This window comes from Macaca nemestrina, chromosome 2, assembly GCF_043159975.1.
Source record: "Macaca nemestrina isolate mMacNem1 chromosome 2, mMacNem.hap1, whole genome shotgun sequence".
NCBI lineage: Eukaryota > Metazoa > Chordata > Mammalia > Primates > Cercopithecidae > Macaca > Macaca nemestrina.
The window spans coordinates 157,927,686-157,953,985 of NC_092126.1; the positions used below are offsets into that span (position 1 = coordinate 157,927,686).

General features: G+C 43.3%; 1 protein-coding gene across 4 annotated transcripts in view; it reads left to right on the forward strand.

Moving 5' to 3' along the window:
• Positions 1-10,138: 10,138 nt before the first annotated feature.
• LOC105470241 (solute carrier family 41 member 3) overlaps positions 10,139-26,300 on the forward strand; it is a 78,597-nt gene continuing 62,435 nt past the window's right edge. The window contains exons 1-2 of one of the 4 annotated variants that reach the window (XM_071092322.1): positions 10,139-10,239; positions 25,573-25,872. In XM_071092322.1, the coding sequence (XP_070948423.1) occupies positions 25,600-25,872 (273 nt within the window). In that variant the 5' untranslated portion in view covers positions 10,139-10,239; positions 25,573-25,599. Of the gene's footprint in view, positions 10,279-13,470; positions 13,490-25,572; positions 25,873-26,300 lie in introns of those variants that run through there. The other 3 variants (XM_011722036.3, XM_071092323.1, XM_071092321.1) reach the window with 3 other exon arrangements.

The window sequence follows — 26,300 nt, forward strand, 5'->3', positions numbered from 1 at the left end:
ATAGAGCCCAGGGCAAAAGTACAAGTGAGGGTCCACAAACCATATATCTAAATATTTAATGATTATTGTAAGCCAAAAATAAAATTTTAAGTCCCCCAACCAATTGAATGTGTTACAGGTAGTTAGGCATGAGCGAGGCAGGCTAGGGCTCCCCCTTAATCCACTGAAAATGTTGGGTGATGGTTCGGCAATTATTGAATTGCCTCTCTAAGAATGATAATTCCACAGCGCCTTGGAGAGGCTATTTCCTGATGGCCCACACCTGTTAACAGCAAAATGTTAATTGAATGCAGGCCCCAGGGAGAAGCAACTTCCTGGGCATGCATGTTAAGAGGCAAAAACATAGTGAAGTATGATCTTCCGGGGGGCACACTCCACTGGAAAAAGGAAGAAAGCCTCAGATGGGCCTGCGTATAACTCCCTAAACACACCACGCACGCTCAATTCTAAAGGTTAAGGAGAGCACTGGGCATGAGGAAAATCCACCCTCAGGGAGGAACCATGGCAAAGAAGTGAGCTTACAAAAGTCCTAGGATCATGGTTAAACATGACCTTCTCTCTTTAACCTTCATGTGCTTGCTTGAGTCTCTTCCAAGCACACCTTCCTTTCATTCCTGTTCTAAGACTTTTTAAATAAACTTCCATTCCTGCTCTGGAACTTGCCTCAGTCTCTTTTTCTGCTCTATGCCCCTCAGTTGAATTCTTTCTTGCGAGGAGGCAAGGACTGAAGTTGCTGTGGACCGGCAAAATTTGCTGCCAGTAACTCAGGGTAACTCAGATCTCTTTCATGGGTCACACATGGACCCCTCCTCTTGACCAAGGACCTGAAATTAACCTGAAAAAGTAGTTCAGGCCATGATGGGAAGGAGGAGAGTTGGATGTGCCTCATTATACACCCCTCTGTTTGGATTCAGGCACAGCTGACCAGCATTAACATCAACACAGAGACCTTCAGACTGACAGACTCTTTGTAGCAATAAGATACCAACATGACAGATAGCAGGCTGTAAAATAAATCAAAGTATTTTACCCCCAAATGTATTTCTTTGACATATTTTGAAGTGGCCCTGCAAAGCTGTCTCTCGTGGGGGAAAATCTACATTCTGTAGAGAATCCCCTTCCCTTTCCAGGTCTTTTTCCTGATCCAGGAGAAAATTAACTAAGAGTCTGACACCTTTTTAAGTCTGATAAGAAACATTTACAACCTATTCTCTCTGAAGCCTGCTACCTGGAGGCTTCATCTGCATAATAAAAACCTTGGCCTCCATAACCCCTATCTTCTTAACCTACACATTCCCTTCTGTTGATTCCAGGTCTTCAGATAAGCTTTTTCAACCAATTGCCTGTCAGGACATCTTTGAATTCACCTGTGATCTGGAAGCCTCTCCCTCTACCCCAACCCCTCCTGACTACTTCAAGTTGTCCCTCCTTTCTGGACCTGACCAATGTAAATCTTACATGTGTTGTCTTTTGTTTCCCTAAAATGTATAAAACCAAGCTGTAGCCAGACCACCTTAGGCACACATTCTCAGGACCTCCTGAGGCTGTGTCATGAGCATGTATTTAACCTTGGCAAAATAAGCTTCTGATTGAGACCTGTCTCAGATACTTTTTGGTCTACATTATAAATAAAACCGAACAACTGTAAAATGGAGTCTATCTTCTGGCCTTGACAAATGTATAGAGATCTGTGAGGCCAAGTTCAGATGTAGACTTCTCGGACTCCTTGGAGTTCCATGGGGCCCTGTGAGAAGAGACAGCAATGCCCCAACCTGCTTTTGTGGGCGTGTGCTGATCTGGGCACACATCCTGGAAGGGGGATTGAAGCCATTGGAGCTCTCAGGTCCTAGGCAGCTGGAGTACCATGCAGAGGCTCCCAGTGGATATGGCCCATCACTCCATGACAAGCAGGGGATAAGGGCAGGAAGAGGGCATCTTTGTACCCATTATTGATTTGGAGGGTTTGACCTTGACCTAATTTCATCCCTCAAAATTGGCCCTTACAATCTCACATGCCCAACTCTTCCTCAATAGCCACTAGGCCTAGAGGGAGGGTGCTTTTATAGTTTTAGCAGCAGAGCATTTGCAGTGAAACAGGTCTGGGCCCAGTGGGATGCTAAACAAGGGACTCATCTCTGGTCTTCAGAATACCATGATTTTGGTTTCCTTGGAAGTAAAACAAGAAGAGAGAAATAACATTTATAGTTTGACAATTATAAGAGTAATTTGTGTGTCAGAACAGAAAAAGGAGCCTATTCAATTAGGGCACCAACTAAAAATATAAAGAAAAATTATAACCTGGTACTCTCTATAGGATTATTGTAGCCAAGAAATAATTCATGATTTAATCTACACTTTAAAAAACAAAGTTAGGGTCAAAATCTACTACCAAGTGTTACATTTTTCCTTTAAAACCATTTTTTAGCTCCTTTCTTTTCTACTAAAGAGAAATTATAGTAAGACAATTTCTGTGTAAAGTAAGTTCTAGGCTTATTATACTTGTCCTGATTATTTGCATAAAATCCAGCAAAAATTGATTAGCCATATAGGCTCCTTTTAAGTTGGCTTTGCTGAAACTTTACCTAAAAATATACTATTTTAGTTAAATTCTTGGTAAATTAACCAGTGTCTCCAATTGTTCTGTTTCAAAATACTTTTTATTGAACTTACACAAATAACTATATTGTCATAAAACAACAATCTGGATTTTGGAGAACCCAGAGAGAAAGGTACATTTGTTTAAAAACATACTTCACTCAAATAAAAAAAAAAAAATTTTCTTGACCTTCTTTAACTAGAGCAGCATCTTTCAAATGAGACGTCTGTTTACCTTGGAAATACCATTCACAAGCCAAGCAGCTCATGAGAGCTGTCTATCAGGCACTGTGGAATCCAGCAACTCCCCCTAGAGTTAGAATTAGTCCTAGGAAAGGGCTCCCTGTTTATCAGTATCTCCTCCTTATATTTCCAGGTAGCAAGATTCTATGTAAACCATTTTTATTTTATTATGGAACTCTTTTGGGCATCACATTGTTTCCATTAACATAGGGATAGCTTCAATTAACATTCCAGATTAAGGCAGTAAATGGCCCTCAACTAGAAATTCTCTAGTTTAGTCATTGTCATTGGGAAGAACTCAGCCTTTTGCCATCAGCCCCAGTAAATGTTCCATAAAGGATATGAAGTGGAGAATAGCTTCTACCCTATAGCATGTGGGTTTAGGCAACCTTACCAGTTCCCATTTAGTGTGTCCAATTTCTCAAAAGAGCAGATTTACATGCCCTTAGTTTTATAGTACTAGAAAGGGGAAACATCCCCCAGTCAAATGCAGTACCGATTTTCATAAGACATTTAGGTAAAAGGTGTTACAACTACCTTACATAAAGTTTGTTTAAACATTTTACATTTCATTATTTTATTAACCTATACGTTTATTTTATTAACCTGTACGTTTAACCTGTCCTGGTCCCAGGAACCTTTTTCTACCCCCAGACCATTTTACCTTTTCTGGTGAAAAAAGGTTTGGGTTCCTAGCGGCAAGTTGCATCTGCAAAACTCATGAGGGATGGCAAATTTGATAAGGCTTCTCAAGCAGTCGTTATGATTCTGTGGGAGGGGCATCCATGTAAAAGGGACCCCCTCAACCCCTAAATTTACCATGACTTGGGTAATAGGCATATTTGGTGGGAGGATATACCAGTTATCCTAACTCCAGTTATATGGCTTGCATATGAAGCATATTAACTGCTTCATCTGAGGTGCTTGTTTCACTTGGTATTTTATACAGAGTTGGGCAGTCCCCTTCTCAGGGCAAACAGACATTATGGTGGCATTTATCTGGTCCACTAGACTAATTGTTCTCTCAGAAATGACCTCTTGTGCATTTGGATCATATATATTCATTAGTGATTGTTCAATAGTGAGCTGTGGGGTGCTGCATCAACCCAAACAAGCTCTTAATTTCTGTAGCATTTAAAATTAAGGATTTTTTCCTTAAAGTGGTTATTTTTACAATCCACTATAGTAAAGTTTTTTTAAGAAGCTGATGATACAAATCTACAAAATAAAACAATTTCTTTATATTATACCCTCTGGTTTTAAATAGTTTTGCCCTTCCCCCACACTGACTATCTTTTTGGTACCCACAGGTCTGAGTTAACTTTTGTTGCTCTGGCTTAATTGTTCTATTTAGCTTTATCTGTATATATATTTTTCTTCATTCTAAAGCAACTCTTAAGTAGTTTTTTTAATTAGAGAAGAAAAACCTACTTTCCTTTTTTAGCAAAATCAACATCATTGTGTTTTACAAACTTCACCAAAAACGTATTTTATACTCCTATTTTAACTTTTAGTAACTCAAATTTTCCAGTGATAAAAACTGAGGTTTTAACATGACTTTAAGATTTTAAATTACTAGAGTTTTGAGATTAAATTTGCTAAATTAATTTTACTAAAGATTACCAAGATCATGTGAATTAACAGTCATCTGAGCTAGCATCTACCAATCTGATAAGCACTTACATTTTTAAAGTTACTAGGTTAGAGCTCTTTCATGTAGTTTGGTAGTGAAATATCACTTCCACATGACACATATAAAGATAAAGATATAACAGGCATGCAGAATTAAAAGGTCTACAAGATCTAATTTTATTGGCCTGTTTTCAAAAAAAGTTATCTCCCTTCAGATAACTGTGTTAATTATCCTGTAACTATTATGAAGTTACAGGAACCAACAAAAGGTGAAAGAGAGATCTATTATCCAAGGTCTTTTCAAAAGAGAAAGAGCTGAACTTGTGAGATATCAATCTGCAGAATGTCAAAGAGATATAGAGTTTATAAATTAAAAACATTAAAAAGAAGTCAATATTTGTAATAAAATATTGTTTTAGCCAATTATTTAGTTTTGTATTAGTGTATTTTTTAAATATCAAAGACTCATCTCTAGAAGGACTACTATAATTTCTTCTTAATCATAGCCAACTGAATTATACAGTTTTTTTAAACAAATCCCTTTTTACTAACCTTCTTACAACTTATATAAACCATTCACAACATGCTTCAATTTTCTGTTCTGTCCTAAATATCTCTCTTTCTTGAACAACTTAGTCATTTTATTTTAGGACACAAATTCACTACACAAGATTCTTTCTTACATAAGATCACTTTCCTTTTTGCCTTCTGTACTAAAAATTACCTCTTTATGTCTTATCTTTCTCTATATCTCTTATTTCCTAGTTCCTTTGACCTTGTTTTATACATAACCTTTAAATAAGCTAAATTAGAAAAAGATATCTACTGTTTAAAAAGAAGTTTTCCTGTAATTTTTAAATTGGAAATTACCCAGATACTTAACATTTATTAATAACCTGAGGTCCTAAATTATATGACAAGTTTGTTTACAAACACTTATTCCATTACCATTACCTGATTAATTTATTTGTTTACCTGCATTATTAACAAAACCTGTGACAGTCATTATTTAAGTTATTTCCCTGTTAACCATTTTTATAGCTGTGAATTTCAGGTGTTTACTTCAATAATGAACTTATGATTAAATATAACAGTATTTTTACCAATAACTCAAGATTTAGCTCTTTCCATTAAACCAACAATATTCCATGCCTAATTTATCAAAAATTATACAAGCAAAGATCATTCTGTCTTGGGCTGGGTTTTACAGTTTCATAACCCTATGGCTAATCTTATACTATTCTGAAGGAATAAGCATGAAGCCACTTGATCAATAAATGTAAACAAAAATACTAACAATTCTTAGAACATTTCTGATTTTTTTACCAATGATTTTAAAGACAGCTTATTTATTAAATATTTTACTTGTCACGTGAACTTAAAAGCATTTGATTAGCATTTTTTGATAAAGTGTTTAAGTGCTTTTGTTTTTACTTAAACTAAGTAGAGCTCTTTTACATATTTTTAGTAATGAAAAATTGTGTACACAACACATAAACACATAGAATATTAGGCATGGCAATAGAAGTACATCTTATATATTTGTAAGACCTCTTTTTTCCTCAGACTTTTTTTTTTTTTTCTTTTTCTTTTGAGACAGAGTCTCAGTCTGTCGCCCAGGCTGGAGTGCAGTGGCATAATCTCGGCTCACTGCAAGCTCCGCCTCCTGGGTTCATGCCATTCTCCTGGCTCAGCCTCCCAAGTAGCTGGGACTACTGGTGCCCGCCACCTCGCCCGGCTAATTTTCTGTATTTTTAGTAGAGATGGGGTTTCACCGTGTTAGCCAGGATGATCTCCATCTCCTGACCTTGTGATCCGCCTGCCTTGGCCTCCTAAAGTGCTGGGATTACAGGCGTGAGCCACCACATCCAGCTTTCCTGAGACTTTTAAATTCATGATAGCCTGTTTCATCACCCTATGCAGTTGTCAGCTAAATAGTCCCACATTTGCATATTAAAGGAAAGAACTCTTAGGTGAAAAACAGATAGCAAAATTTGCATCTCAAAGTACCAAGAGACAGTCTGGTGTGCTAGAGGGAAATTAAAATGGATTTAATCTGCCAATTAAACAAAATTATAGAAGTCTATTATAAAATCCTTTTAAATACACACACACACACACACACACACACACACACACACCCTATAGCTTTTACTCCAGAACTTTAGCCATGAGATAAATACAAATTCACCAGCTTGCAAAAAAAAAGAAAAAAGAAAAAAAGAAAAAAATGTTAGATCCAAACAGTGGTTTTTATCTCAGCAGAAAAGTAAAAGCAGATTTAAAGCAGGCAGAAAATATAGAGAAGAGTACTTAGGAACTCTATGGTGTACAGGTCAACCTTAGGGCTCTTTTCCTTAGTGTAAAGGTGCACAAGGATCATTTTATTTCCATTTTACATAATCTCTGGCAAGTAGAGGCACCATAAAACCAACAGAGTGCCCAAAATGGGGTCATTCTCCTTGTTTTCTCCTCATTCTTAGAATACTTGTTTCCCACTTTTTTTTTTTTTTTCTTAAAAGTAGGAACTTAGCTGTGGCCTAAGGTTTTTGTGTGGTGGATCAATGTGTGCTGCTTGTGGGTAGGACTCCACTGTGTGTCACCACTGAGTCGTTTCCACCCTTTTACATGTCTCAGTTTCTCTCTCCAGAGGTGTATTACCTTTGAGAGGGCTCAAAATGATGAGTGATCAGTCCTTATATGCATTCCTGGACAAACTATTTTTAAAATTAATTTTTGTTGGGGATTTCCCCGTAGGACTGCTGCATGTCACAGGATATCAACCCCCCAGACACTCCCACAAGGCCCCAGTCACCCAGGAGCAACTTTTGACTGGGAGGAGCAAATGCCTTTTCTCTTCCAAGCTTAGAAAACTCAGTCTCTCATTTACCTATGAAAACAACAGTTCAATTCGTCACACAAATGCGCAGACAAGCCAAATCAAGATTAATTTTGGGAGAAAAAGCAATAAAGAAAACCCTTTAGAATGTGTCTCTGAACTAGAATTAGAATCCTTAAACAACAACTTCCTAGGAGAAAAACCAGCTCACACTAAACCAAGGACTGTCAACCAAAGAGAGATCTGGGGCTCAGGAGGACTTACCAGTTCCAGTGGGGGAGAAGCTAGAAGTCTGGGAGGCTTCAATGGGCCCCACTGGTATCTTAGCTCCGAGTTCAGGCAACTCCTTTGGGGTCCTGAGTTTTCTCTGAGGCCCCACGTTGGGTGCCAAATTATTGTTGATGAAAAGAGTCAAACTCTGTAAAATATTTGAAGAGATTTATTGTGAGCCAAATATGAGTGACCATAGCCAGTGACACAGCCCTCAGGAGGTCCTGAGAACATGTGCTCAAGGAGGTCGGGGTGCAGCTTGGTTTAATACATTTTAAGGAGGCATGAGACTTCAAGTTAAGTTCATTTAAGAAATAAATTTGTTTGATCCAGAAAGGCAGGAAAACTCAAAGAGAGGGAGGGTGGTTCTAGGCTATAGGTCAATTTAAACATTTTCTGGTTGACAATTGGTTGAGTTTGTCCAAAGACCTGGAATTAAAGAATGTCTTGGTTAAGAGGTTGTGGAGACTAATGTTTTATCATGCAGATGAAGCATCTGGATATGGTAGGAGGCTTCAGAGAGGAGACTATAAAATGTTTCTTATCAGACGTAAAGTCTGTGTTGATGTTAATGCAGGAGGATAATGAGGCATGTTTGGCCTCTACTTCCCCTTATGGCCTGAACCAGTCTTTCAGGTTAAAAGCCCTGGCTGAGGAGGAAGTCCATTCGGATGATTTGGTGGTTGGGGGCGGGGGGTGCCTTAGAGTTATTTTTTGGTTTACCAAGTCTTGTGAACCATGAAGCCTCCCTCAGGCCCGGACTGGGAATTGCCAATTTTGTTAGGTGTGGTGGTAATACTATGGGAATGTTTAAAAAATAGGCCTTATTGTTAAACATACTCGAGTATTTAAAGAATTTATCTACTGGGATGCTTTAAAATTAGTCTGGAAAAAATGAAAACGAAAGGCACGTCTGGGACGAAGCACAGACTTTTTGCTGTTGTTATGTGTCCGGAATTGGTGGGTTCTTGGTCTCCCTGACTTCAAGAATGACGCTACAGGACCCTCGCGGTGAGTGTTAACAGTTCTTAAAGATGGTGTGTCCAGAGTTTGTTCCTTCTTCCCAGTGTGTTCGTGGTCTCCCTGGCTTCAGAAGCGAAGCTGCAGACCTTCACAGTGAGTGTTACAACTTATAAAGACAGCACGGACTCAAAGAGTAAGCAGCAACAAAATTTATTGCAAAGAGCAAAACAATAAAGCTCCCACAGTGTGGAAGGGAACCCGAGTAGGTTGCCGTTGGCTGGGGCAGCCTGCTTTAATTCCCTTATCTGACCCCACCCACATCCTGCTGATTGGTCCATTTTACAGAGAGCTGATTGGTCCATTTTGACAGAGCGCTGATTGGTGGGTTTACAATCCTTGAGCTAGACACAGAGTGCTAGAAAAGTTTTCCAAGTCCTCACTAGGTTAGCTAGACACAGAGTTAGCTAGATGCAGAGTACCGATTGGTGTATTTACAAACCTTGAGCTAGACACAGAGTACTGATTGGTGTATTTACAAACCCTGAGCTAGACACAGAGTGCTGACTGGTGTATTCAGGATCCTCTAGGTAGACATGAAAGTTCAAGTCCCCACCAGATTAGCTAGATGCAGAGTGCTAATTGGTGCACATACAATCCTCCAGCTAGATTTACAAGTTCTCCAAGTCCCCACCAGACTCAGAAGCCAAGTCGGCTTCACCCAGTGGATCTCACACCGGGGCTGCAGGTGGAGCTGCCCATCAGTACCTAGCTGTCCACCCGCACTCCTCAACTCCTGAGCAGTAGACCGGACAGGGCGGCGCCCCCGGGGCGGCTCGGGCAGCGGTGGAGCTCACTGCGCGGGGGGCGGTTTCGGGCATGGCGGGCTGAAGGTCCCGAGCCCTGCCCCGCGGGGAGGCAGCTAAACCCGGCGAGAATTTGAGTGCAGCGCGGAGGGGCCGGCACTGCTGGGGGAGCCGGCGCAACCTCCGGAGCTGCTGGCCCGGGTACAAAGCCCCTCACTGCCATGGGCCGGCGGCGCCGGCCGGCCGCTACGTGTGCGGAGCCCGCCGAACCCGCGCCCGCCGGAACTCGCGCTGGCCCGCGAGCGCCGCGCGCAACCCGGGTTCCCGCCTGCGTCTCTTCCTGCACACCTCCCCGCAAGCAGAGGGAGGCACTCCGGCCTCAGCCAGCCCAGAGAGGGGCTCCTACGGTGCCGTGGCGGGCTGAAGGGCTCCTCAAGCCCCGCCAGAGTGGACGTCGAGGCCGAGGAGGTGCTGAGAGTGAGGGCTGTTAGCACACTGTCACCTCTCAGCTGTTGTTTTAAAGCAAAAGGAAGGCTCCAAGGGAAGCTGGCTGTCGGGTGGGTTCCAGTTCTCTGTACCCTTTCTAGCTTGACAGCTCCATAGTAAAACCTGCAGCCGCACGGGCGCCTCTCCTGTAGCGCTCCCGCGGGGGCGGCTAGTGGGGCCCCAGCTGCGAGGAGGGCCGGGGCTTGCGAGCTTCGGTTCCCCACTTCCAGCCCCCCGGGCCCCTGGCGGGGCTCTGCGTTGCCGGGGCTGGGGCGTCTGCTGCAGTCCCCGAGCACCAGGTCATCCAAGGTCCTGCCGCCCGGCTGGGGCGGAGCCAGGGACGCCCGGCCTTCCTGCTTCCTGCGTCCTCGGCCCGCCTCTTTCCCGCCGCCGCCTGGATGGGACGCGGTAGGCGCAGCCCTGTTCCGGGCGGGGTTGGGGCGGAAGGTGGGGTCAGCTGGAGCCCAAGGGGGATTGGGGAGGCGCGCGGGAGAAGGCGCCCGGGAGGGGGTGCGCGGGAGGCGGGTGAGCCGGGCGCCGGCCCTGGGGGCCCGGGCGGGAGGAGGAGCCGGGGGGTCGGGGTTCTGGGGACGCGGGGAGGGAAAGGCGCGCGGGAGATGAGGTAAACCCAAGGGGTCGGAGGAGCGGCCTGGGGCGGGGTGGGGCCACGCCTGGGGGAGGCCGGGAAAGGACCCAGGCGCTGGGGGTCGCGGGGCAGCGGGCCGGTCCTACCCTTAGGTGTCTGAGGCCGTTCCCCACACCGCCGCGGTGTGCTTTCAGCGGCCCAGTCTTCTTCCTGGCCTGCTCCGGGCACTGCCCCTGGTTGGATGTCACACGCGTGACTCCTGCAGCGTCCGCGCACAGGGAAACCCTCCCTGCCTCAACCAGACCTCCCGCCAGCCTCCGCCACAGGCTCAGCCCACTGTCCTGGGTGGGCTTGGTGCAAAACTCGGGTGAAGAAAACCTCCTGGGGTGCCCAGCCGGGAGTCTCTCTCAAAGTCCCACACTCTCTCCATCCAGGAGAGCCGGTGGGATAGGTCTCTTTGAAATTCCTTCCTTCCTTCCCTTTCTTTTATTTTCTTTCTTTTCTTTTTTTCCTCTTTTTTCCAGTTTTTTTCCATATAACTAGTGATCAAATCCCACTTTTTTTAGAAGGCTTTTACACCAGTAGTTTTCAAACTGTGGTCCCAGGACCAGCAGCACTGCCTTCCCTGAGATCTGCTAGAAATGCGGGTTCCCCAGCCCCACCCTGACCTTCTAAATCCTAAACCTTGCAGGTGGGTCCACATACTTGTCTTTAGCAGGCCCTCTTGGTGGTTCTGACCATTGATCTGAAACCTTAGGGCTTTGAGGAGTATGAACTGAGGGTGAAGATGGGCCAGGTGCCCTGTGATGATAATGCATGACTCCATTTAATCTTCACAGCCCTATACAGTAGGTAATATTACCCCATTTCGCAGATTAGGCAACGGAGGTACAGAAAGTTTAATTTTTCCAAGGTCACAGACCTAGAAAGGGGAGGAGCTGGGATTCCAACCTTGGGTTATGGCTCCAGAACATTCCCACTGAAGCGAGGTCCCCTGTGAAGGTGGGGAGGGGTGAAGCCCAGAGGCCCTGGCGGCCTCCCTGCCAGGCAGAAACCATTAGTTCCAGAATCGTGACCAGCCAGGTGCGTGGTCAGCAGTGGCCCTGCCTGCCTGCCTTTGGGCGAGCCCTGGTCTGTGTAAGCTGCTGGGACCAGGCCCCAGGGCAGGATGTGTTCACACTGGGGTGCTGACTGGGCGCCCAGAGTCCTGGGTCCAAGGCCAGCCTCACAGGGTGACACAGGGATGCTTCTGAGTGATAGAGTATCTGTTTCCTCTTCAGTCTGATGGGGGCGGACACGCCCCAACCCCATGCTGGCAGCTGGGAGGGTGGGCAGCCTCAGACTCAGGCGCGGCTCTGACCTGTGGCCCCAGGTGGGCCACTACCTGTCCTGCCCAGCCCCTTTCAAGGCACAAGGGTCTCTGACCACTGCCTCATAGCAGGGTTTCTCAGCCTCCCCACTACTGACATTTGAGGTGGGGCAGTTCTTTGTTGTGGGGGGCTGTCCTGTATCACCCTCTCTGTCGGGACAACCAAAACTATTTGCAGACATTGCCCGATGTCCTCTGTGGGGACCTTGGAGGCAATGCCTCCACTGGCATCTTGGCTTCTCCCTGGGGCTCTGGGATGAGAGGTTTCCTGGTCCACAGCCTACTTTCCCACAGAAGCCTACTACAGCCTGTGCTCGGTTGTTAATCTGCACAAGCTGGCAGTGACACAGGGACATTGGAGCATGTTCTTGCAAACACTCCAGCGTTCAGGTGGAGCTCAGGGGCCTTTGGCCGTGTTCACAGCAGTGAGATCCCCCACCCTGCAAGGGGCACAGAGCAGGCGGGAATGACTGGTGCTGACACCAGCTGGGCCCTGCTCCCGGGTTACCCTGGCCAGGCCCTCCTCTGGTACCATGCACAGTGAGGGTGGACCCAGGGCTGGGGCTCTCTAGGTCCAGCTGCATGCGTGTTCCCAGCACAAATCACGGATCAGGGCTGCGCCAGCACCTGCCACTCTGGTGTTTGCTATCACCAGGCATAGTGCCTATGCACTCTTGGGTTAACCTCCTCAGGCACGTGTGTGAGTGACTCACCAGGACTGGAGCCGAGTGAGGATGTGTGGCCTGGAGTGGTCACTGCCCAGTTGCCTCTGGCAGGGGCAGATCCAGAGCCCTGTGGCTGTGTTCCAGGCCCTTCTGCCCACCCCTTGCCCTAGTGGTAGTGAGGTGAGGTGCCTCACACCATTCATTTATTTATATTTAAAAAATTTTATTGACACCTAATAGATGTACGTGTTTTTGAGGTGTCTGTGATAATTTAACACATTCGTGTAACTTGTAAAGATCAAATCAGTGCAATGTAGACATCCATCATTTTAGAGATTGGTCTTTTATTCCAGAAACATTTGAATTATAGCTATTTTGAAATATAAAATAGATTATTGTAAACTATAGTCACCCTATTGATTCATCAAACACTATTTCTTATTTCTTCCATCAAACTGTGTATTTCTAGCCATTAACCACCCTCCCTTCTTCCCCCTGTCCCCCGACAGGCTTTGGTAAGCAGTGAACTCTCTACCTCCTTGAGATCCCCTCCTTCAGCTCCCACATATGAGTGAGGCCATGTGAAGTTTGTCTTTCTGTCCACAGCTTATTTCACTGAATGTAATGACCTCCAGTTCCATCCATGTTGTTGCAAATGACAGGATCTCATTCTTCTTTATGGCTGAATAGTACTCCATTGTGTATATGTACCACATCTTCTTTATTCTTTCATCTGGTATGGAAACTTAGGTTGATCCATATCTTAGCTATTGTGAATAGTGCTGCAAGAAACATGGGGTACAGATATCTCTTCAATATCCTGGTTTTCTTTCTTTTGGATATGTCCCCATGAGTGGGATTGCTGGATCATATGGTAGTTCTGTTGTTAGGGTTTTGTTTTTGTTTTTGTTTTTTCAGAGATGGAGTCTCGCTCTGTTGCCCAGGCTGGAGTGCAGTGGCACAATCTCAGCTCACTACAAACCTCCTGGGTTCAAGTGATTCTCATGCCTCAGCCTCCCAAGGTAGCTGGAACTACAGGTGTGTGTCACCACACCCAGCTAATTGTTTGTATTTTAGTAGAGATGGAATTTCAGCATGTTGGCCAGACTGGTCTCAAACTCCTGGCTTTGAGTGATCCTCCCACCTTGGCCTCCCAAAGTGCTGGGATTACAGGCGTGAGCCACCGCATCTGGCTTGCTTTTAGTTTTCAAAGGAACTTCCATACTGTTCTCCATAGTGGCTGAACTAGTTTACATTCCCACTAACAGTGTACAAGGAATACTTTCTCCACATCCTTGCCAGTGTCCATTATTCCCTGTCTTTTTTACAAAAGCCATTTAAAATGGGGTGGGATGATATCTCATTGTGGTTTTGACTTGCATTTCTTTCATGATTAATGATGTTGAGTACTTTTTGCATATATGTGAGCCATTTTTGTCTTCTTTTGAGAAATGTCTATTCAGATCTTTTGGCCATATTTTAATTGGATTTTTTTTTCTTTTTTCTTTTTTGCTATTGAGTTGTTTGAATTCCTGGTACTATATATTCTGGTTATTAATCCCTCGTCGGATGAGTGGTTTCAGATATTTTCTCCCATTCTGTGCGTTGTTTTTTCGTTTTGTTGATTGTTTCCTTTGCCTTGCAGAAACTTTTTAGCTTGATGTAATCCCATTTGTCTATTTTTGCTTTGGTTGCCTGTGCTTTTGAGGTCTTACACAAAAAGTCTTTGCCCAGACCGATGTCCTGCAAAATTTCCCCAATATTTTCTACTAGTAGTTTCATGGTTTTAAATCATATAAGCGTTTAATCCATTTTGATGTGATTTTTTAATATAGTGAGAAATAGGGGTCCAGTTTCATTCTTCGGCATATGGATATCCAGTTTTCCCAGTCCATCTATTGAAGAGACTCTCCTTTCCCCAGAGTATGTTTCTTGTGCATTTGTCAAAAATAAGTTGGCTGTAAGTGTGTGGATTTATATCTAGGTTCTCTCTTCTGTCCATTGGCTTATGTGTCTGCCAGTACCATGCTGATTTGGTTACTATAGCTTTGTAGTTTATTTTGAAGTTGCTATGATGGCTCCAGCTTTATTCTTTTTGCTCAGGATTGCTTTGGCTATTTGTGGTCTATTGTAGTTACACGTAAATTTTAGAATTGTTTTTTTCTATTTCTATGAAGAATGACATTGGTATTTTGGTAATGATTGTGCGATTCTGTAAATTGCTTTGGGTGAAATTGTCATTTTCATTGAAATTCTTCCATTCCTCAAGCATAATGTATCTTTCCATCGGCTTTCATTTTTATTTCCCTAACACCTTCTCAGGTGGCTGTCTAGGCTTCCTTTGTGTTTCTCCAGCTGAGCTCTTGTTCCCATCCTGTGTCAGTTTCTCCATGGTTTTCTCTGTAGGAGTTCTTCATTCTTTTTTGTGCACTTATCCTTTGTCTCTTGTATTGGGTCCAACTATTATCTCCTAGGCTTTTGCTTGCTTTTAAATTTTATTTAGAAGTTTTGTCCTACAGAATATTTAAACTTTGATGTAGCTAAAGTAATCATTTTTCCCCTCTGATTTTTGCTTTCAGTTGTGTGTGTGTGTGTGTCCCTTACCCTTAAGGAATTTGAATCCCTGATTTTGTGTGTGTGTGTGTGTGTGCGCGCGCGCACGCGCATGTGCATGCACGTGTGTGTGTGTATGTGTGTGTTTCCCTTACCTTAAGGAGTTTAAATCCCTGATTTAGGTTCAAAATTTTTTCCGACTGTCCACTTCCCTGGTTGATCAGGACATCCAAGCCCTGCCTTTCTGGCAGAGGGAGCTGGGAAAAGTTAACCTCTCTTTGTTCCTGTCCATAAGCCTTGGGCATCTGGGTGCCTGTAGCATTGCTCAGGTGACCGCTGGCCTTGGCAAGAACAGTTTGCATCAGGAGAAGAGGAGGGAAGGTGAGAACACACTGTGGGCATGATTCTTTGTATAATTTTTTTTGCCATTAAGAGAAGGAGGGGAATGAAGTGAGAGCTAGCTTGATGTCAAGGCTGGGTTTATAGAGGCAGATCCTAGAGCAAGTTTCTGTTCTCATCAGATGATCCCACAGAGGTAGAGGGGAGAAACTGAGGCAGCGGGAGAGAGGGGTTCCTTGTAGGTGCGACCCCTTGAGAGGACTCCAGTAGGGGTCTCTTTTAATCCTCTGTTTCCTCTTCTGTGTAAAGTGGTCAGTAATAAGCTAGCCTTCCCACGGTCCCATGAGGATTAAAGGAGGTAAAGCCATACTGCACAGGTCATCAGTAGCTGTGTCTGTTATTTTTGGAAAAGATTAGGGATCTGGCACTGCAGGGACCCCATGATTCCTACCCTGTTCTGCCAAGCGTGCGTCCTTCTCATGGTTCTGGGGCTGCCACCCTGAGAAGCAGAGTGGGGCCTGGAGAGCCAGCCGATAGCTCAGCTCTGTGTAGTACGGGTTCCTCCCAGTGTGGGCATGGTCCAAGTCCTCCTCCTCTCCTTTCCTCTCCACTAGTTGTCTCTCCATGATGGCCAGGCTTCCAGTGTGGGCCTGGCTCAGTTTTACCAGCATTGCTACAGAGGATATGATGGGAATTTAAAGAAAATGGCTGGTCTGGCCGGAGGGGTCAGGCTGGAAGGTTGACGACGAGAAGGTCATGAGGAAGGTGGAATGGGTTCTGCTGTTAGGACCTAAGGGATGCAGCATTGGCCTTGCCTAGCCAGGAGGGTGGCCATTCCTGCCTGTGGGAATGGGGCGGAGAGTTGGAGGGGCCTGGTGTGGTGAGAGGGAGGCATTTTCTGTCTCTGGCATTGGGCCCCTGCAGGTCCTTCAGGGAGGTGGGAGGCAGGTGGGAGTAGGCAGTTCCCATCTCTGTTCATTGCCTCTTGGAGCCACACCGGTGCCGCCTGGGCCCAGGTTCTCTGGGCTGGATGAGGGGCACCGTTCCTACCGCTGAGAGTGCCGCCGACTCGAGAGGCCTCCCTGTGCCCTGTCCCCACTGCATGTCATGGTCGCCCAGGCCGGCTGCTCCTTTGCTAACTTACCACCTGCTCCATTCAGGCCCCTGAGAAGGAAGCATTGAGGATGCAGGAGGTGCCGTGACCCTCCGCTTCTCCCTGCTGCAAGGCACAGCACAGGGCACACATCCCTGTTCAGTTCTTCCATCAGCTCCTCCTGAATCCATAAATTACATGGGAAAATGTTTTACTAGCAGCTGGGTGGCGTAAGCCTCCCACCTCATTCCTTGCCTGAAACTGTGATTGACAAGCAAGGATGACAAGCAGGCAGGCAGACATCTTACTGAACAGGGGCCAGAGATGTATACATTCTATCAAATTTTAAAAATCCAGGATCTAGAACATGGATTTAAAAAAAAAAAACAGTGAGTGTGTGGACCTGTGTCTGTGTGTAAACATTGGAAGGATATACACTAGACTTGCACTGATTATTTTGGAATAGTGAAATTGTCAGTGATTTTTAAACCGCATTATATTATTATTTATTTATTTTTAAGACAGAGTCTCACTCTGTCCCCTAGGCTGGAGTGCAGTGGTGTGATCTCGGCTCACTGCAGCTTCCGCCTCCCAGGTTCAAGTGATTCTCCTGCCTCAGCCTCCCAAGTAGCTGGGACTACAGGTGTGCATCACCATACCTGGCTAATTTTTTGTATTTTTTGATAGAGATGGGGTCTCACCATGTTGGCCAAGCTGGTCTCAAACTCCTAGCCTCAAGTGATCCACTGGCCTCGGCCTCCCAAAGTGCTGGGATTACAGGGGTGAGCCACCATGCCCAGCCTCATTATATTATTTTGTATTGTCTAAATTATATTTTTTATTAACACATGTCATTTTGTAATTAGAAAAAAAATCCCGTTATTTTCATTTTGGAAAGGAAAGGCGGCTGAGGTGGTTTATTGATTATAGAATAGATGAAGAGATTGTGGGGCAGTCATACAGTTCAGTTTTCTACAGCAGTAAAATAGATTCAGCAGCATGGCTGAATCTCAGAAACCTAATGTTAAGTGAAAGAAACTGGACATGAAAAGAATCTGTGGAGTGTTACTTTGTTGATCTAAGTCGCAAAGTAGGCAAAACTCAGCTGTAACACTTAGGGCTGCACACATTGTAAAACTAAAGGAAAAATAAAACAGACCAAGGAATGGTCATCCCCAGAGTGAGGCTAGTGTCACCTCTGGTAGGGAGGGATGAGTTGTTATCAGAGAGGGGCTCGGAGTGGAGAGGCTGGTCATGCTTTGCTTCTTGAACTTAGTGGGAGTGTAAGGGTTCTTGCTTTAATAATATAAATGATTCATAATTTTTTATTGTGATATAAATTTCATACCATAAAATTCACCCCTTTTAAATGTACAGTTCAGTCAAACAGAAAACTCATATTCACACAAAGACTTGTACATGAATAATAGGAGTATTATTTGTAGTAGCCCCAAAGTGGAAATAACCCAAATGTCTGTCACTCATTAGTGGGTAAGCAAAATAGGATATGTCCATACAATGGAATATTACTCATCTGTAAAAAGGAATGAAGTACTGATTCATGCAACAACATGGATGAACCTTGACAACATTATGTTAGGTGGTATCTTAGTGTGGTTTTGATTTGCATTTTTCTAACAGTGAAGCTGAGCACTTTTAATGTTAAGTGACGCCATCATTTCATGTGCTTATTGGCCGTTGTACATCTTTGGAGAAATGTCTGTTCAATTCCTTTGTCATTTAAATTGGTGTGTCTTTTTATTGTTGAATTGTCAGTATTCTTTATGTATTTGGGATACTAAACCCTCATTAATATAATGGCAAATACTTGCACATTTTGTGGATTGTCTTTACTTTCTTGAGAGTGTTCTTTGAAACGCAACTTTCAAATTTTTATGAAATCCAATTTGTCAATTTTTTCTTTGGTTGCTTGTACTTCAGATATCACATCTAAGAAACTGTTGCCTAATCCAAAGTCCCTGAGATTTACACCTGTATTTCATTCTAAGTGTTTTAGCTCTTATGTTTAATTCTTTAAGCCATTTTGAGTTAGTTTTTGTATGTGGTTTGAGGTAAGGATTCAAATTCATTCTTTTGCATGTGAATATTCAGTTGTCCAGCACCATTCGTTGAAGAGACTACTCTTTCCCCAGTGAATGGTTTTTATACCTTTGTCAGAAATCCATTGGCCATAGATGCATGAATTTATTTATAGACTCTCAGTTCTGTTCTATTAATCTATATTTCTATTCTTTGCCAATACCAAGTTTTACAATAAGTTTTGAAATTAGGAAGTCTGTGTTCTCCAACTTCATTCTTCTTTTTCAGAATTGTTTAGGATTTTCTGTTCCCTTGCACTTCCATTTGCATTTTAGAATCACCTTGTCATTTTCTCCAAAAAAGAAGAAAGAAAAAAAAAAAAAAAACAAAAAAAACAGACTACTGGAATTTGAATAGGGATTGTATTAAACCTGGAGATCAATGTTTTGTAGTTTTCAGGGTACAAGTTTTACACTTCTTTTGTTAAATTTGTTCTGAAGCTTTCTTCATTTCTTGCATTTCTATTGCAAATGCAATTGTTTATTTACTTTTAGATTATTCATTATTAGAGTATAAAAATAAAACTGGATGGGTACAGTGGCTCACAGCTCTAATCCCAGCACTTTGGGAGGCTGAGGCAGGAGGATCACTTGAGCCTAGGAATTTGAGACCAGCCTGAGCAGCATAGCAAGACCTCATTTCTTTTTTTTTTTTTTTTTTTTTTTAAAAGCTGAGCATGATAGCATATACCTGTAGTCCCAGCTGCTCAGGAGGCTGAGGTGGGAGGATCGTTTGAGCTCAGGAATTTGAGACCAGCCTGGGCAACATAGCAAGACCCTGTCTACAAAAAATTTAAAAAATTAGCCAAGTATGGTGGCACATGCCTGTAGTCCCAGCTACTCAGGAGGCTGAGGTGGGAGGATTACTTGAGCCTAGGAAGTTGAAGGTGCAGTGAGCTATGATCGTGCCACTCCACTCCAGCCTGGGTGACAGAGTGAGAACCTGTCTCAAAACAACAACAAAAACAACCAAACAACCCAAAAACCCAAACAACAAAACAAACAAACAGACTTTCGTGTATTGACCTGTGTCCTCCAGTCCTACACCTTGCTGAACTTGTTTACTGGCTGTAATAGTTTGCGTGTATGTGGATCCCTTATGATTTTTTATGTATAAGATTATGTCATCTGTAAACAGGGGTAGTTTTACTACTTCTTTTCAAGCTGGATACCTCTTACTTCTTTTTCTTGCTGAACTCTGCTGGCTAGAACCTCAAGTACAGTGTTTAATAGAATTGGCAAAAACAGGGATTCTTGTCTTGTTCCTAATCTTACTGGGAAAGCTTTCAGACTCTCACTAAGCTTTGGATTTCTCACAGATGCCTTTAATCAGGATGAGGACATTCCCTTCTATTCCTCTTATCATTATCAAATAACTTTCTTTGTCTGTGGTAAGAATTCTCATCTTAATGTCTAGGAATAGAAGGGAATGTCCTCATCCTGACTAAGGGCATCTATGAGAAACCCAAAGCTAACTTTTTAAAGTGTTTTTATCATGAAAGAGTGTTGGATGTTGCCAAATGCTTTTTCTGTGTCTGTTTAACTGTTTTCTCCCTATTATTATATTAATTTGGTGTATTACATTGATTTTCATATGTTAAACCAACTTTACATTCCTGAAATAAATCCCACTTGGTTCTATTGTAAGTCTTTGTATGTACTAGTGGCTTGAGTTTATTAGTATTATGCTGAGGATTTTGTGTCTGTATTCGTAACATCCTCCCAAAGTGCTGCAAAGCCTCCCAAAGTGCTGGGATTATAGGCGTGAGCCACGGCAACTGGCCAGATAGGTAGTTTTTTGATCCTCTTTCTCCTCTCACCCTCCATTCTCAAGTAGGCCATGGTGTCTCTTGTTCCCTTCTTTATATGCATGTATACCCAATGTGTGGCTCTCACTTATAAGTGGAACATGTGGTATTTGGTTTCTGTTTCTGCATTAGGTTGCTTAGGATTATGGCCTCCAGTTCCATCCATGTTGCTGCAGAGGACATGATCTCGTTTTTTCATGGCTGCATAGCATTCCATGGGCATATGTACTACATATTCTTTATTCAGTCTTCTGTTGATAGGCATTAGGCTGATTTTATGTCTCTGCTATTGTGAATAGCGCTGTGATGAACATATCTGTGCATGTGTCTTTATGGTAGTATGTTTTATATTTCTTTGGGTATACACCCAATAATGGGATTGCTGGGTTGAATGGTACTTCTGTTTTAAGTTCTTTGAGGAATCACCCCCACTGCTTTCCACAATGGCTGAACTAATTTACATTCCCACAAGCAGTATATAAGCATTCCCTTTTGTCCACAACCTCACCGACATCTGTTATTTTTTGACTTTTTAATAATAGCCACTCTGACTGGTGGCTTTTCCAATTTGTTGGCTTATAATTAATCATATATTCTCTTATAGTTATGTTTAGTTTTGGTCATGATGTTTCCTCTTTCATTCTTAATTTAACTATTTGAGCCTTCTTTCTTTTTTTCTTCATCAGTCTCTCTAAAGGATTGTCACTTTTGTCGATCTCTTCAAGGACCCAACTTTTGGTTTTGCGGGGTTTTTTTGGTTTTGTTTTACAATTCTCTTTCATTTATTACCAATTTAATCTGTATAATTCCTGCCTTCTCCTTTTTTTGGGTTTAGTTTGCTCCTCTTTTTCATCTGAAGGTGGAAGATTGATTTATTAATTTGTTCTTTTTAAAGAAATGGATATTTATAGCTATAAACTTCCCTCTAAGCACTGCATTAACACATGCCATAATTTTTTGGTATGTTGTATTTTCATTTTCATTCATCTCAAAGAAATCTCTAATTTCTTTTGTGATTTTTGTCTTTGACTCATTAGTTATTTAAGAGTATGGGCTGGGCTTGGTGGCTCATGCCTATAATCCTAGCACTTTGGGAGGCCGAGGTGAGCAGATCACTTGAGATCAGGAGTTCGAGACCAGCTTGAGCAACACAGTGATACCCCATCTCTACAAAAATTTTAAAAATTAGCTGGTTGTGGTGGCGCACACCTCTAGTCCCAGCTACTTGGAGGGCTGAGATGGGAGGACTGCATGAGCCCCAGAGGTCTAAGCTGCAATGAGCTGTGATCACACCACTGCACTCCAGCCTGAGTGCCAGAAAGAGACCCTGTCTCCAAAAAAAAAAAAAAAAGGGGGGAATATGTTGTTTAATTTCCGCATGTTTATGAATTTCCCAAATTTCCTTCTGTTATTGATTTCTAATTTTATTTTGTTGTGGTTGGAAAACATATTTTGTATGATTTCAGTCTTAAATTATTGAAGTTATTGTTCCTAAGATAGATCAAGCCTGCAAAATATTCCATGTGCACTTGATAAGATTAAGTATTCTGCTATTGTTGCACGGAGTGTTTTGTATAGATGTGTTTGTTTGGTCTAATTGGTCTATAATGTTGTTGAAGTCCTCTTTCTTTTGTTGATACTCTGTCAAATTGCTTTATCAATTATTGGAAGTGAGGTATGTCCAACTATTATTATTGAATTGTCTTTTTCTTCCTTCAATTCTGCCACTTTTACTTTGTGTATTTTGGGGCTTTGTTGTTAGGCATATGTGTGTTTGTAATTGTTATAGCTTCTTGATAGATTGACCCTTTTATCATTATTAAATATCCTTCTTTGTCTGTAGTAAGAATTCTTGTCTTTATGTCTATTTTGCCTGGTACTATTAATAGCATTAAAGCCACTCCAGTTATCTTTTGATTACTGTTTGCATGGTATATTTATTTAAATCCTTTTACTTCCAACCTATCCATATATACTTAATGTAATAATTGATAAGATGGGATTTGTGTCTGCCATTTTGCCATTTGTTTTCTATATGTCTAATGTCTTTTTTCCCTGTTTCCCCATTACTACATTGTTTTGTATGAAGTAGATCTTCCCTAGTGTATCACTTTTATTCACTTGTTACTTCTTTTACATTTTTTTTTCTTAGTGGTTGCCCTGAGGGTTACAGTAAGCACCTTGGTTTATAATAATCTTGTTTGGATCAACAACAACTTAATTCCAACTTGATATACACAGTTGTCTTTAAATTGGATAAGAGTAAAAAGAGTTACTAACAAAAATGTGTTTATACTTTAAAAAAAATCTGTCGGCCGGGCGCGGTGGCTCAAGCCTGTAATCCCAGCACTTTGGGAGTCCGAGGCGGGTGGATCACGAGGTCAGGAGATCAAGACCATCCTGGCTAACATGGTGAAACCCCGTCTCTACTAAAAATACAAAAAAAACTAGCCGGGCGTGGTGGCGGGCGCCTGTAGTCCCAGCTACTCGGAGGCTGAGGCAGGAGAATGGCGTGCACCTGGGAGGCGGAGCTTGCAGTGAGCCGAGATCGCGCCACTGCACTCCAGCCTGGGTGACACAGCGCGAGACTCCGTCTCAAAAAAAAAAAAAAATAAAAAAATAAAAAAAATAAAAATAAAAAAAATCTGTCTAGGTGGTTCCTTTCTCTGTGTGGATTCAAGCCTAGGTCTTGGATTCCAGCCTTAGTCTAGGATGGTAATTTGGCCTGAAAGACTCCCTTTAGTGTTTCCTTTAGGGCAGATATGCTGGGGACGAATGCTCTGTGTCTGTTTATCCAAAAATCTCTTAATTTATTCTTTACTTTAAAAAGATAATTTTGCTAGTTAAGAATTCTTAGGTGACAGCTTTTGTTCTTTGAGCCCTTTAATGTGATCCTGTTGCTTTCTGGCTTCTATTTCTGATAAAAAATGAGCTGTTAATCTTATAGAGCAGTGGTCCCCAACCTTTTTGCCACCAGAGACTGGTTTTGTGGAGGACAATTTTTCGATGGACTGGGGCGGAGGGGAGGCGCTGGTTTGGGGATGAAACTGTTCCACCTCTTCATCAGGCATTAGATCCTCATAAGGAGCACACAACCTACATCCCCTGCTTGCGCAGTTCACAATACAGTTTGAGCTCCTATGAGGATCTGATGCTGCCGCTGATCTGACAGGAGAGGGAAGCTCATCAGGCAGTGCTGCTCGCCAGGAGCCGCTCACCCTCTGCTGTGTGGCCCAGTTCCCAACAGGGGTTGGGGACCCCTGCTCTAGAGGATCCCTTGTACATGATGAGTTGCTGCTCTCTTCCTGCTTCTAAGATTCTTGGCAGGTCTTGGTGTGCTCTCTCAGAGTTTATTCTACTTGGAATTTGTGGAGCTCTTTGGATGTGGAAATTAATGTTTTATGAAGTCAGGAAAGTTTTCGCCCTTTGTTTTTTAAATATTCTTTCTGCCTTCCCCCTTTTCAACATTTATATTGTTATGCTTGATATTATTCCATAGTTCTCGGAGGTCCTGTTTCTTTTTCTTTATTCCTTTTCATTTTCGTTCTTCATACCGAATAATCTCTCTTGTTTCAGTTCAGCGATTCTTTATATTCCCCCTGCTCAGATCAGCCGTTAGCTCTTCTTGGGAATTTTACATTCCAGCTCTCGTACTTTAAAACTAGTGCATTTCTATTTGGTTATTTTTTAAAATAATTTTTATCTCTGTATTGGCATTCTGTATTTGAGTAGATATCATTCTGAAGCTTTCCTTTGCTTCTTCCAGTATGGTTTCTTAAGTTCTTGGAACATATTTAAAACAGCCAATTCAAAGTTTTGGCCTCCTTCAGGGACAGTTACTATTAATTTTTTTTAATGGGCCATACTTTGTTATTTCTTGGCATGTCTCATTTTTGTTGTTGAAAGCTAGACCTTTAGCAGTATATAACATGACAGGTGTGGAAATGAGATTCCCCCCTCCCCTGGATTTGCTGTTGCTGCTTGTTGTTTGTTGTTTGTATAGTGATTTTTCTGGACCAATCCTGTAAACATCCTCCATTCTCTGTTGTGTGTGGCCATGGAAATCTCTGCTCAGTGCCAGCTGATGACCAGTTACAGATTTCCTTGAACTCCACGCCTGGAACTCTGTGCCAGGAATGAGTGTGCCTCCCAGTCTTTACCCAGGGGCTCTGTGTGCACACTGGGCACATCCAGTCTGGTGCTCGCCAGAGCCTCCGCAGCCTTTACCTGCTGCTTGTGCGAAGTGTCCAGGAGGTGCAAACTTGGGGCCTTCCTAGGAATTTCCTGAGTGTGTTCCTAGTCACCAGTGTGGCACTATGTATTGGTGGCCTGCTGTCAGGTTGGTGTGAAAGTAATTGCAGTTTTTGCCATCAGAAGTAATAACAAAAATTGCAATTACTTTTGTACCAACCTAATAGATTCCCAGAGTGTGCAGGAATTTTTCAAAACCCCTGTTTACATCCCCTTCCTCAGCTTTTCCTTTAAATGTTTTCATTATTCTGTTGTTCACCCCAGCTGGTAGCCACTGTGCCTGTAATTGTTTTCTACTAACTTCTCCCAGGGTAAAAGGTTTTGCACCAGGTGAACTCCAAGTGGGGTTAAATACAGACAGACCTCTAAGTGGGGTCTTCCAGGGATCTCCAGATCGGTCAAAAAATAATTTTTTGGGCATGGGAACTTGAAAGAACTCCAGCCTTGTCATACCCTCCAGGCTGCTGGCTCTCACTGCAATTGTGGGCTGTCCATTTTCAAGGCTAGGGCAGAGCTGGGGAGGGTAGTGGGACTAGGCAAGTTAGAATGTCACTAGCAGCTTGAATGTTACAAAGTGATCTTCCTTGCTGAGAGTCAGCAATTTTTCTTGGATAGGTACTCCTGGATGCCTTGAGCCTTTGATATCAGTAAGAGTTCTGAAAAAAAAAGATTTTGACAGTTTTTGCTGTTTTTTAGAATTGCTTTTATGGAAGAGAGAATTTTCAGAGGCCCTTTTTTGCTGACTTCAGCCCATATATGTTTGTGCTCTTCTGTATGTTTTGTGCTCACACGTGCATATTAAACAACAAACTATTGGAAATTGGGGTGCAGGAGTCTGGTGGAGCAGGTGCTGAGTGAGGGCTGCGGGTTGGATGGGACCATACCAGCCTGGGGCTGGACAGGTGCCTGAGGCTCCTTGGGTGTTAGCGCCATGGGAGTCAGGAACTCAGCCCTACAACTTTGTGTCTTCCACCGTAGGGCGGCCAGGCACCCAGCTGTGCCCAGATGGATGGGACAGAGACCCGGCAGCGGAGGCTGGACAGTTGTGGCAAGCCAGGGGAGCTGGGGCTTCCTCACTCCCTCAGCGCAGGAGGACTCCCTGGAGCCTCAGAAGATGGAGCTCTCAGGGCCCCTGAGAGCCAAAGTGTGACCCCCAAGCCACTGGAGACTGAGCCTAGCAGGGAGACCGCCTGGTCCATAGGCCTTCAGGTGACCGTGCCCTTCATGTTTGCGGGCCTGGGGCTGTCCTGGGCCGGCATGCTTCTGGACTATTTCCAGGTAAGAGGGAACTAAATGGGGACGGGGAGGGGGACACTGCCAAACATCACCTATAGAGTAGGCAGCTGCATGTCAGGTCGAGCTTAAAGGTGGTTGGGCAATCCTCTCAAAAAGCCATTTTTTTTCCCTGTATATTGGGCAAGATTCTTTTAGTCTCTGGTGACAGAGACTAAATTTAACCCAAGTTAATCTTCAATAGACAATTTATTAGCCCATATGATTGATGTAGAACAAAACGTACTTAATCATTTCCCTTCTGATGTACTTTGAAGTTTAACACAGTTGACTGATTGTGTCAGTCAACAACTGCTGCCATAACAAAGTCCCACACACTGGGGGGCTTCAACAACAGACATTTATTTTTGCACAGTTCTAGAGGCTGGAAGTCCAAGATCAAGGCGTTGGCAGCACTGGTTTCTCCTGCGGCC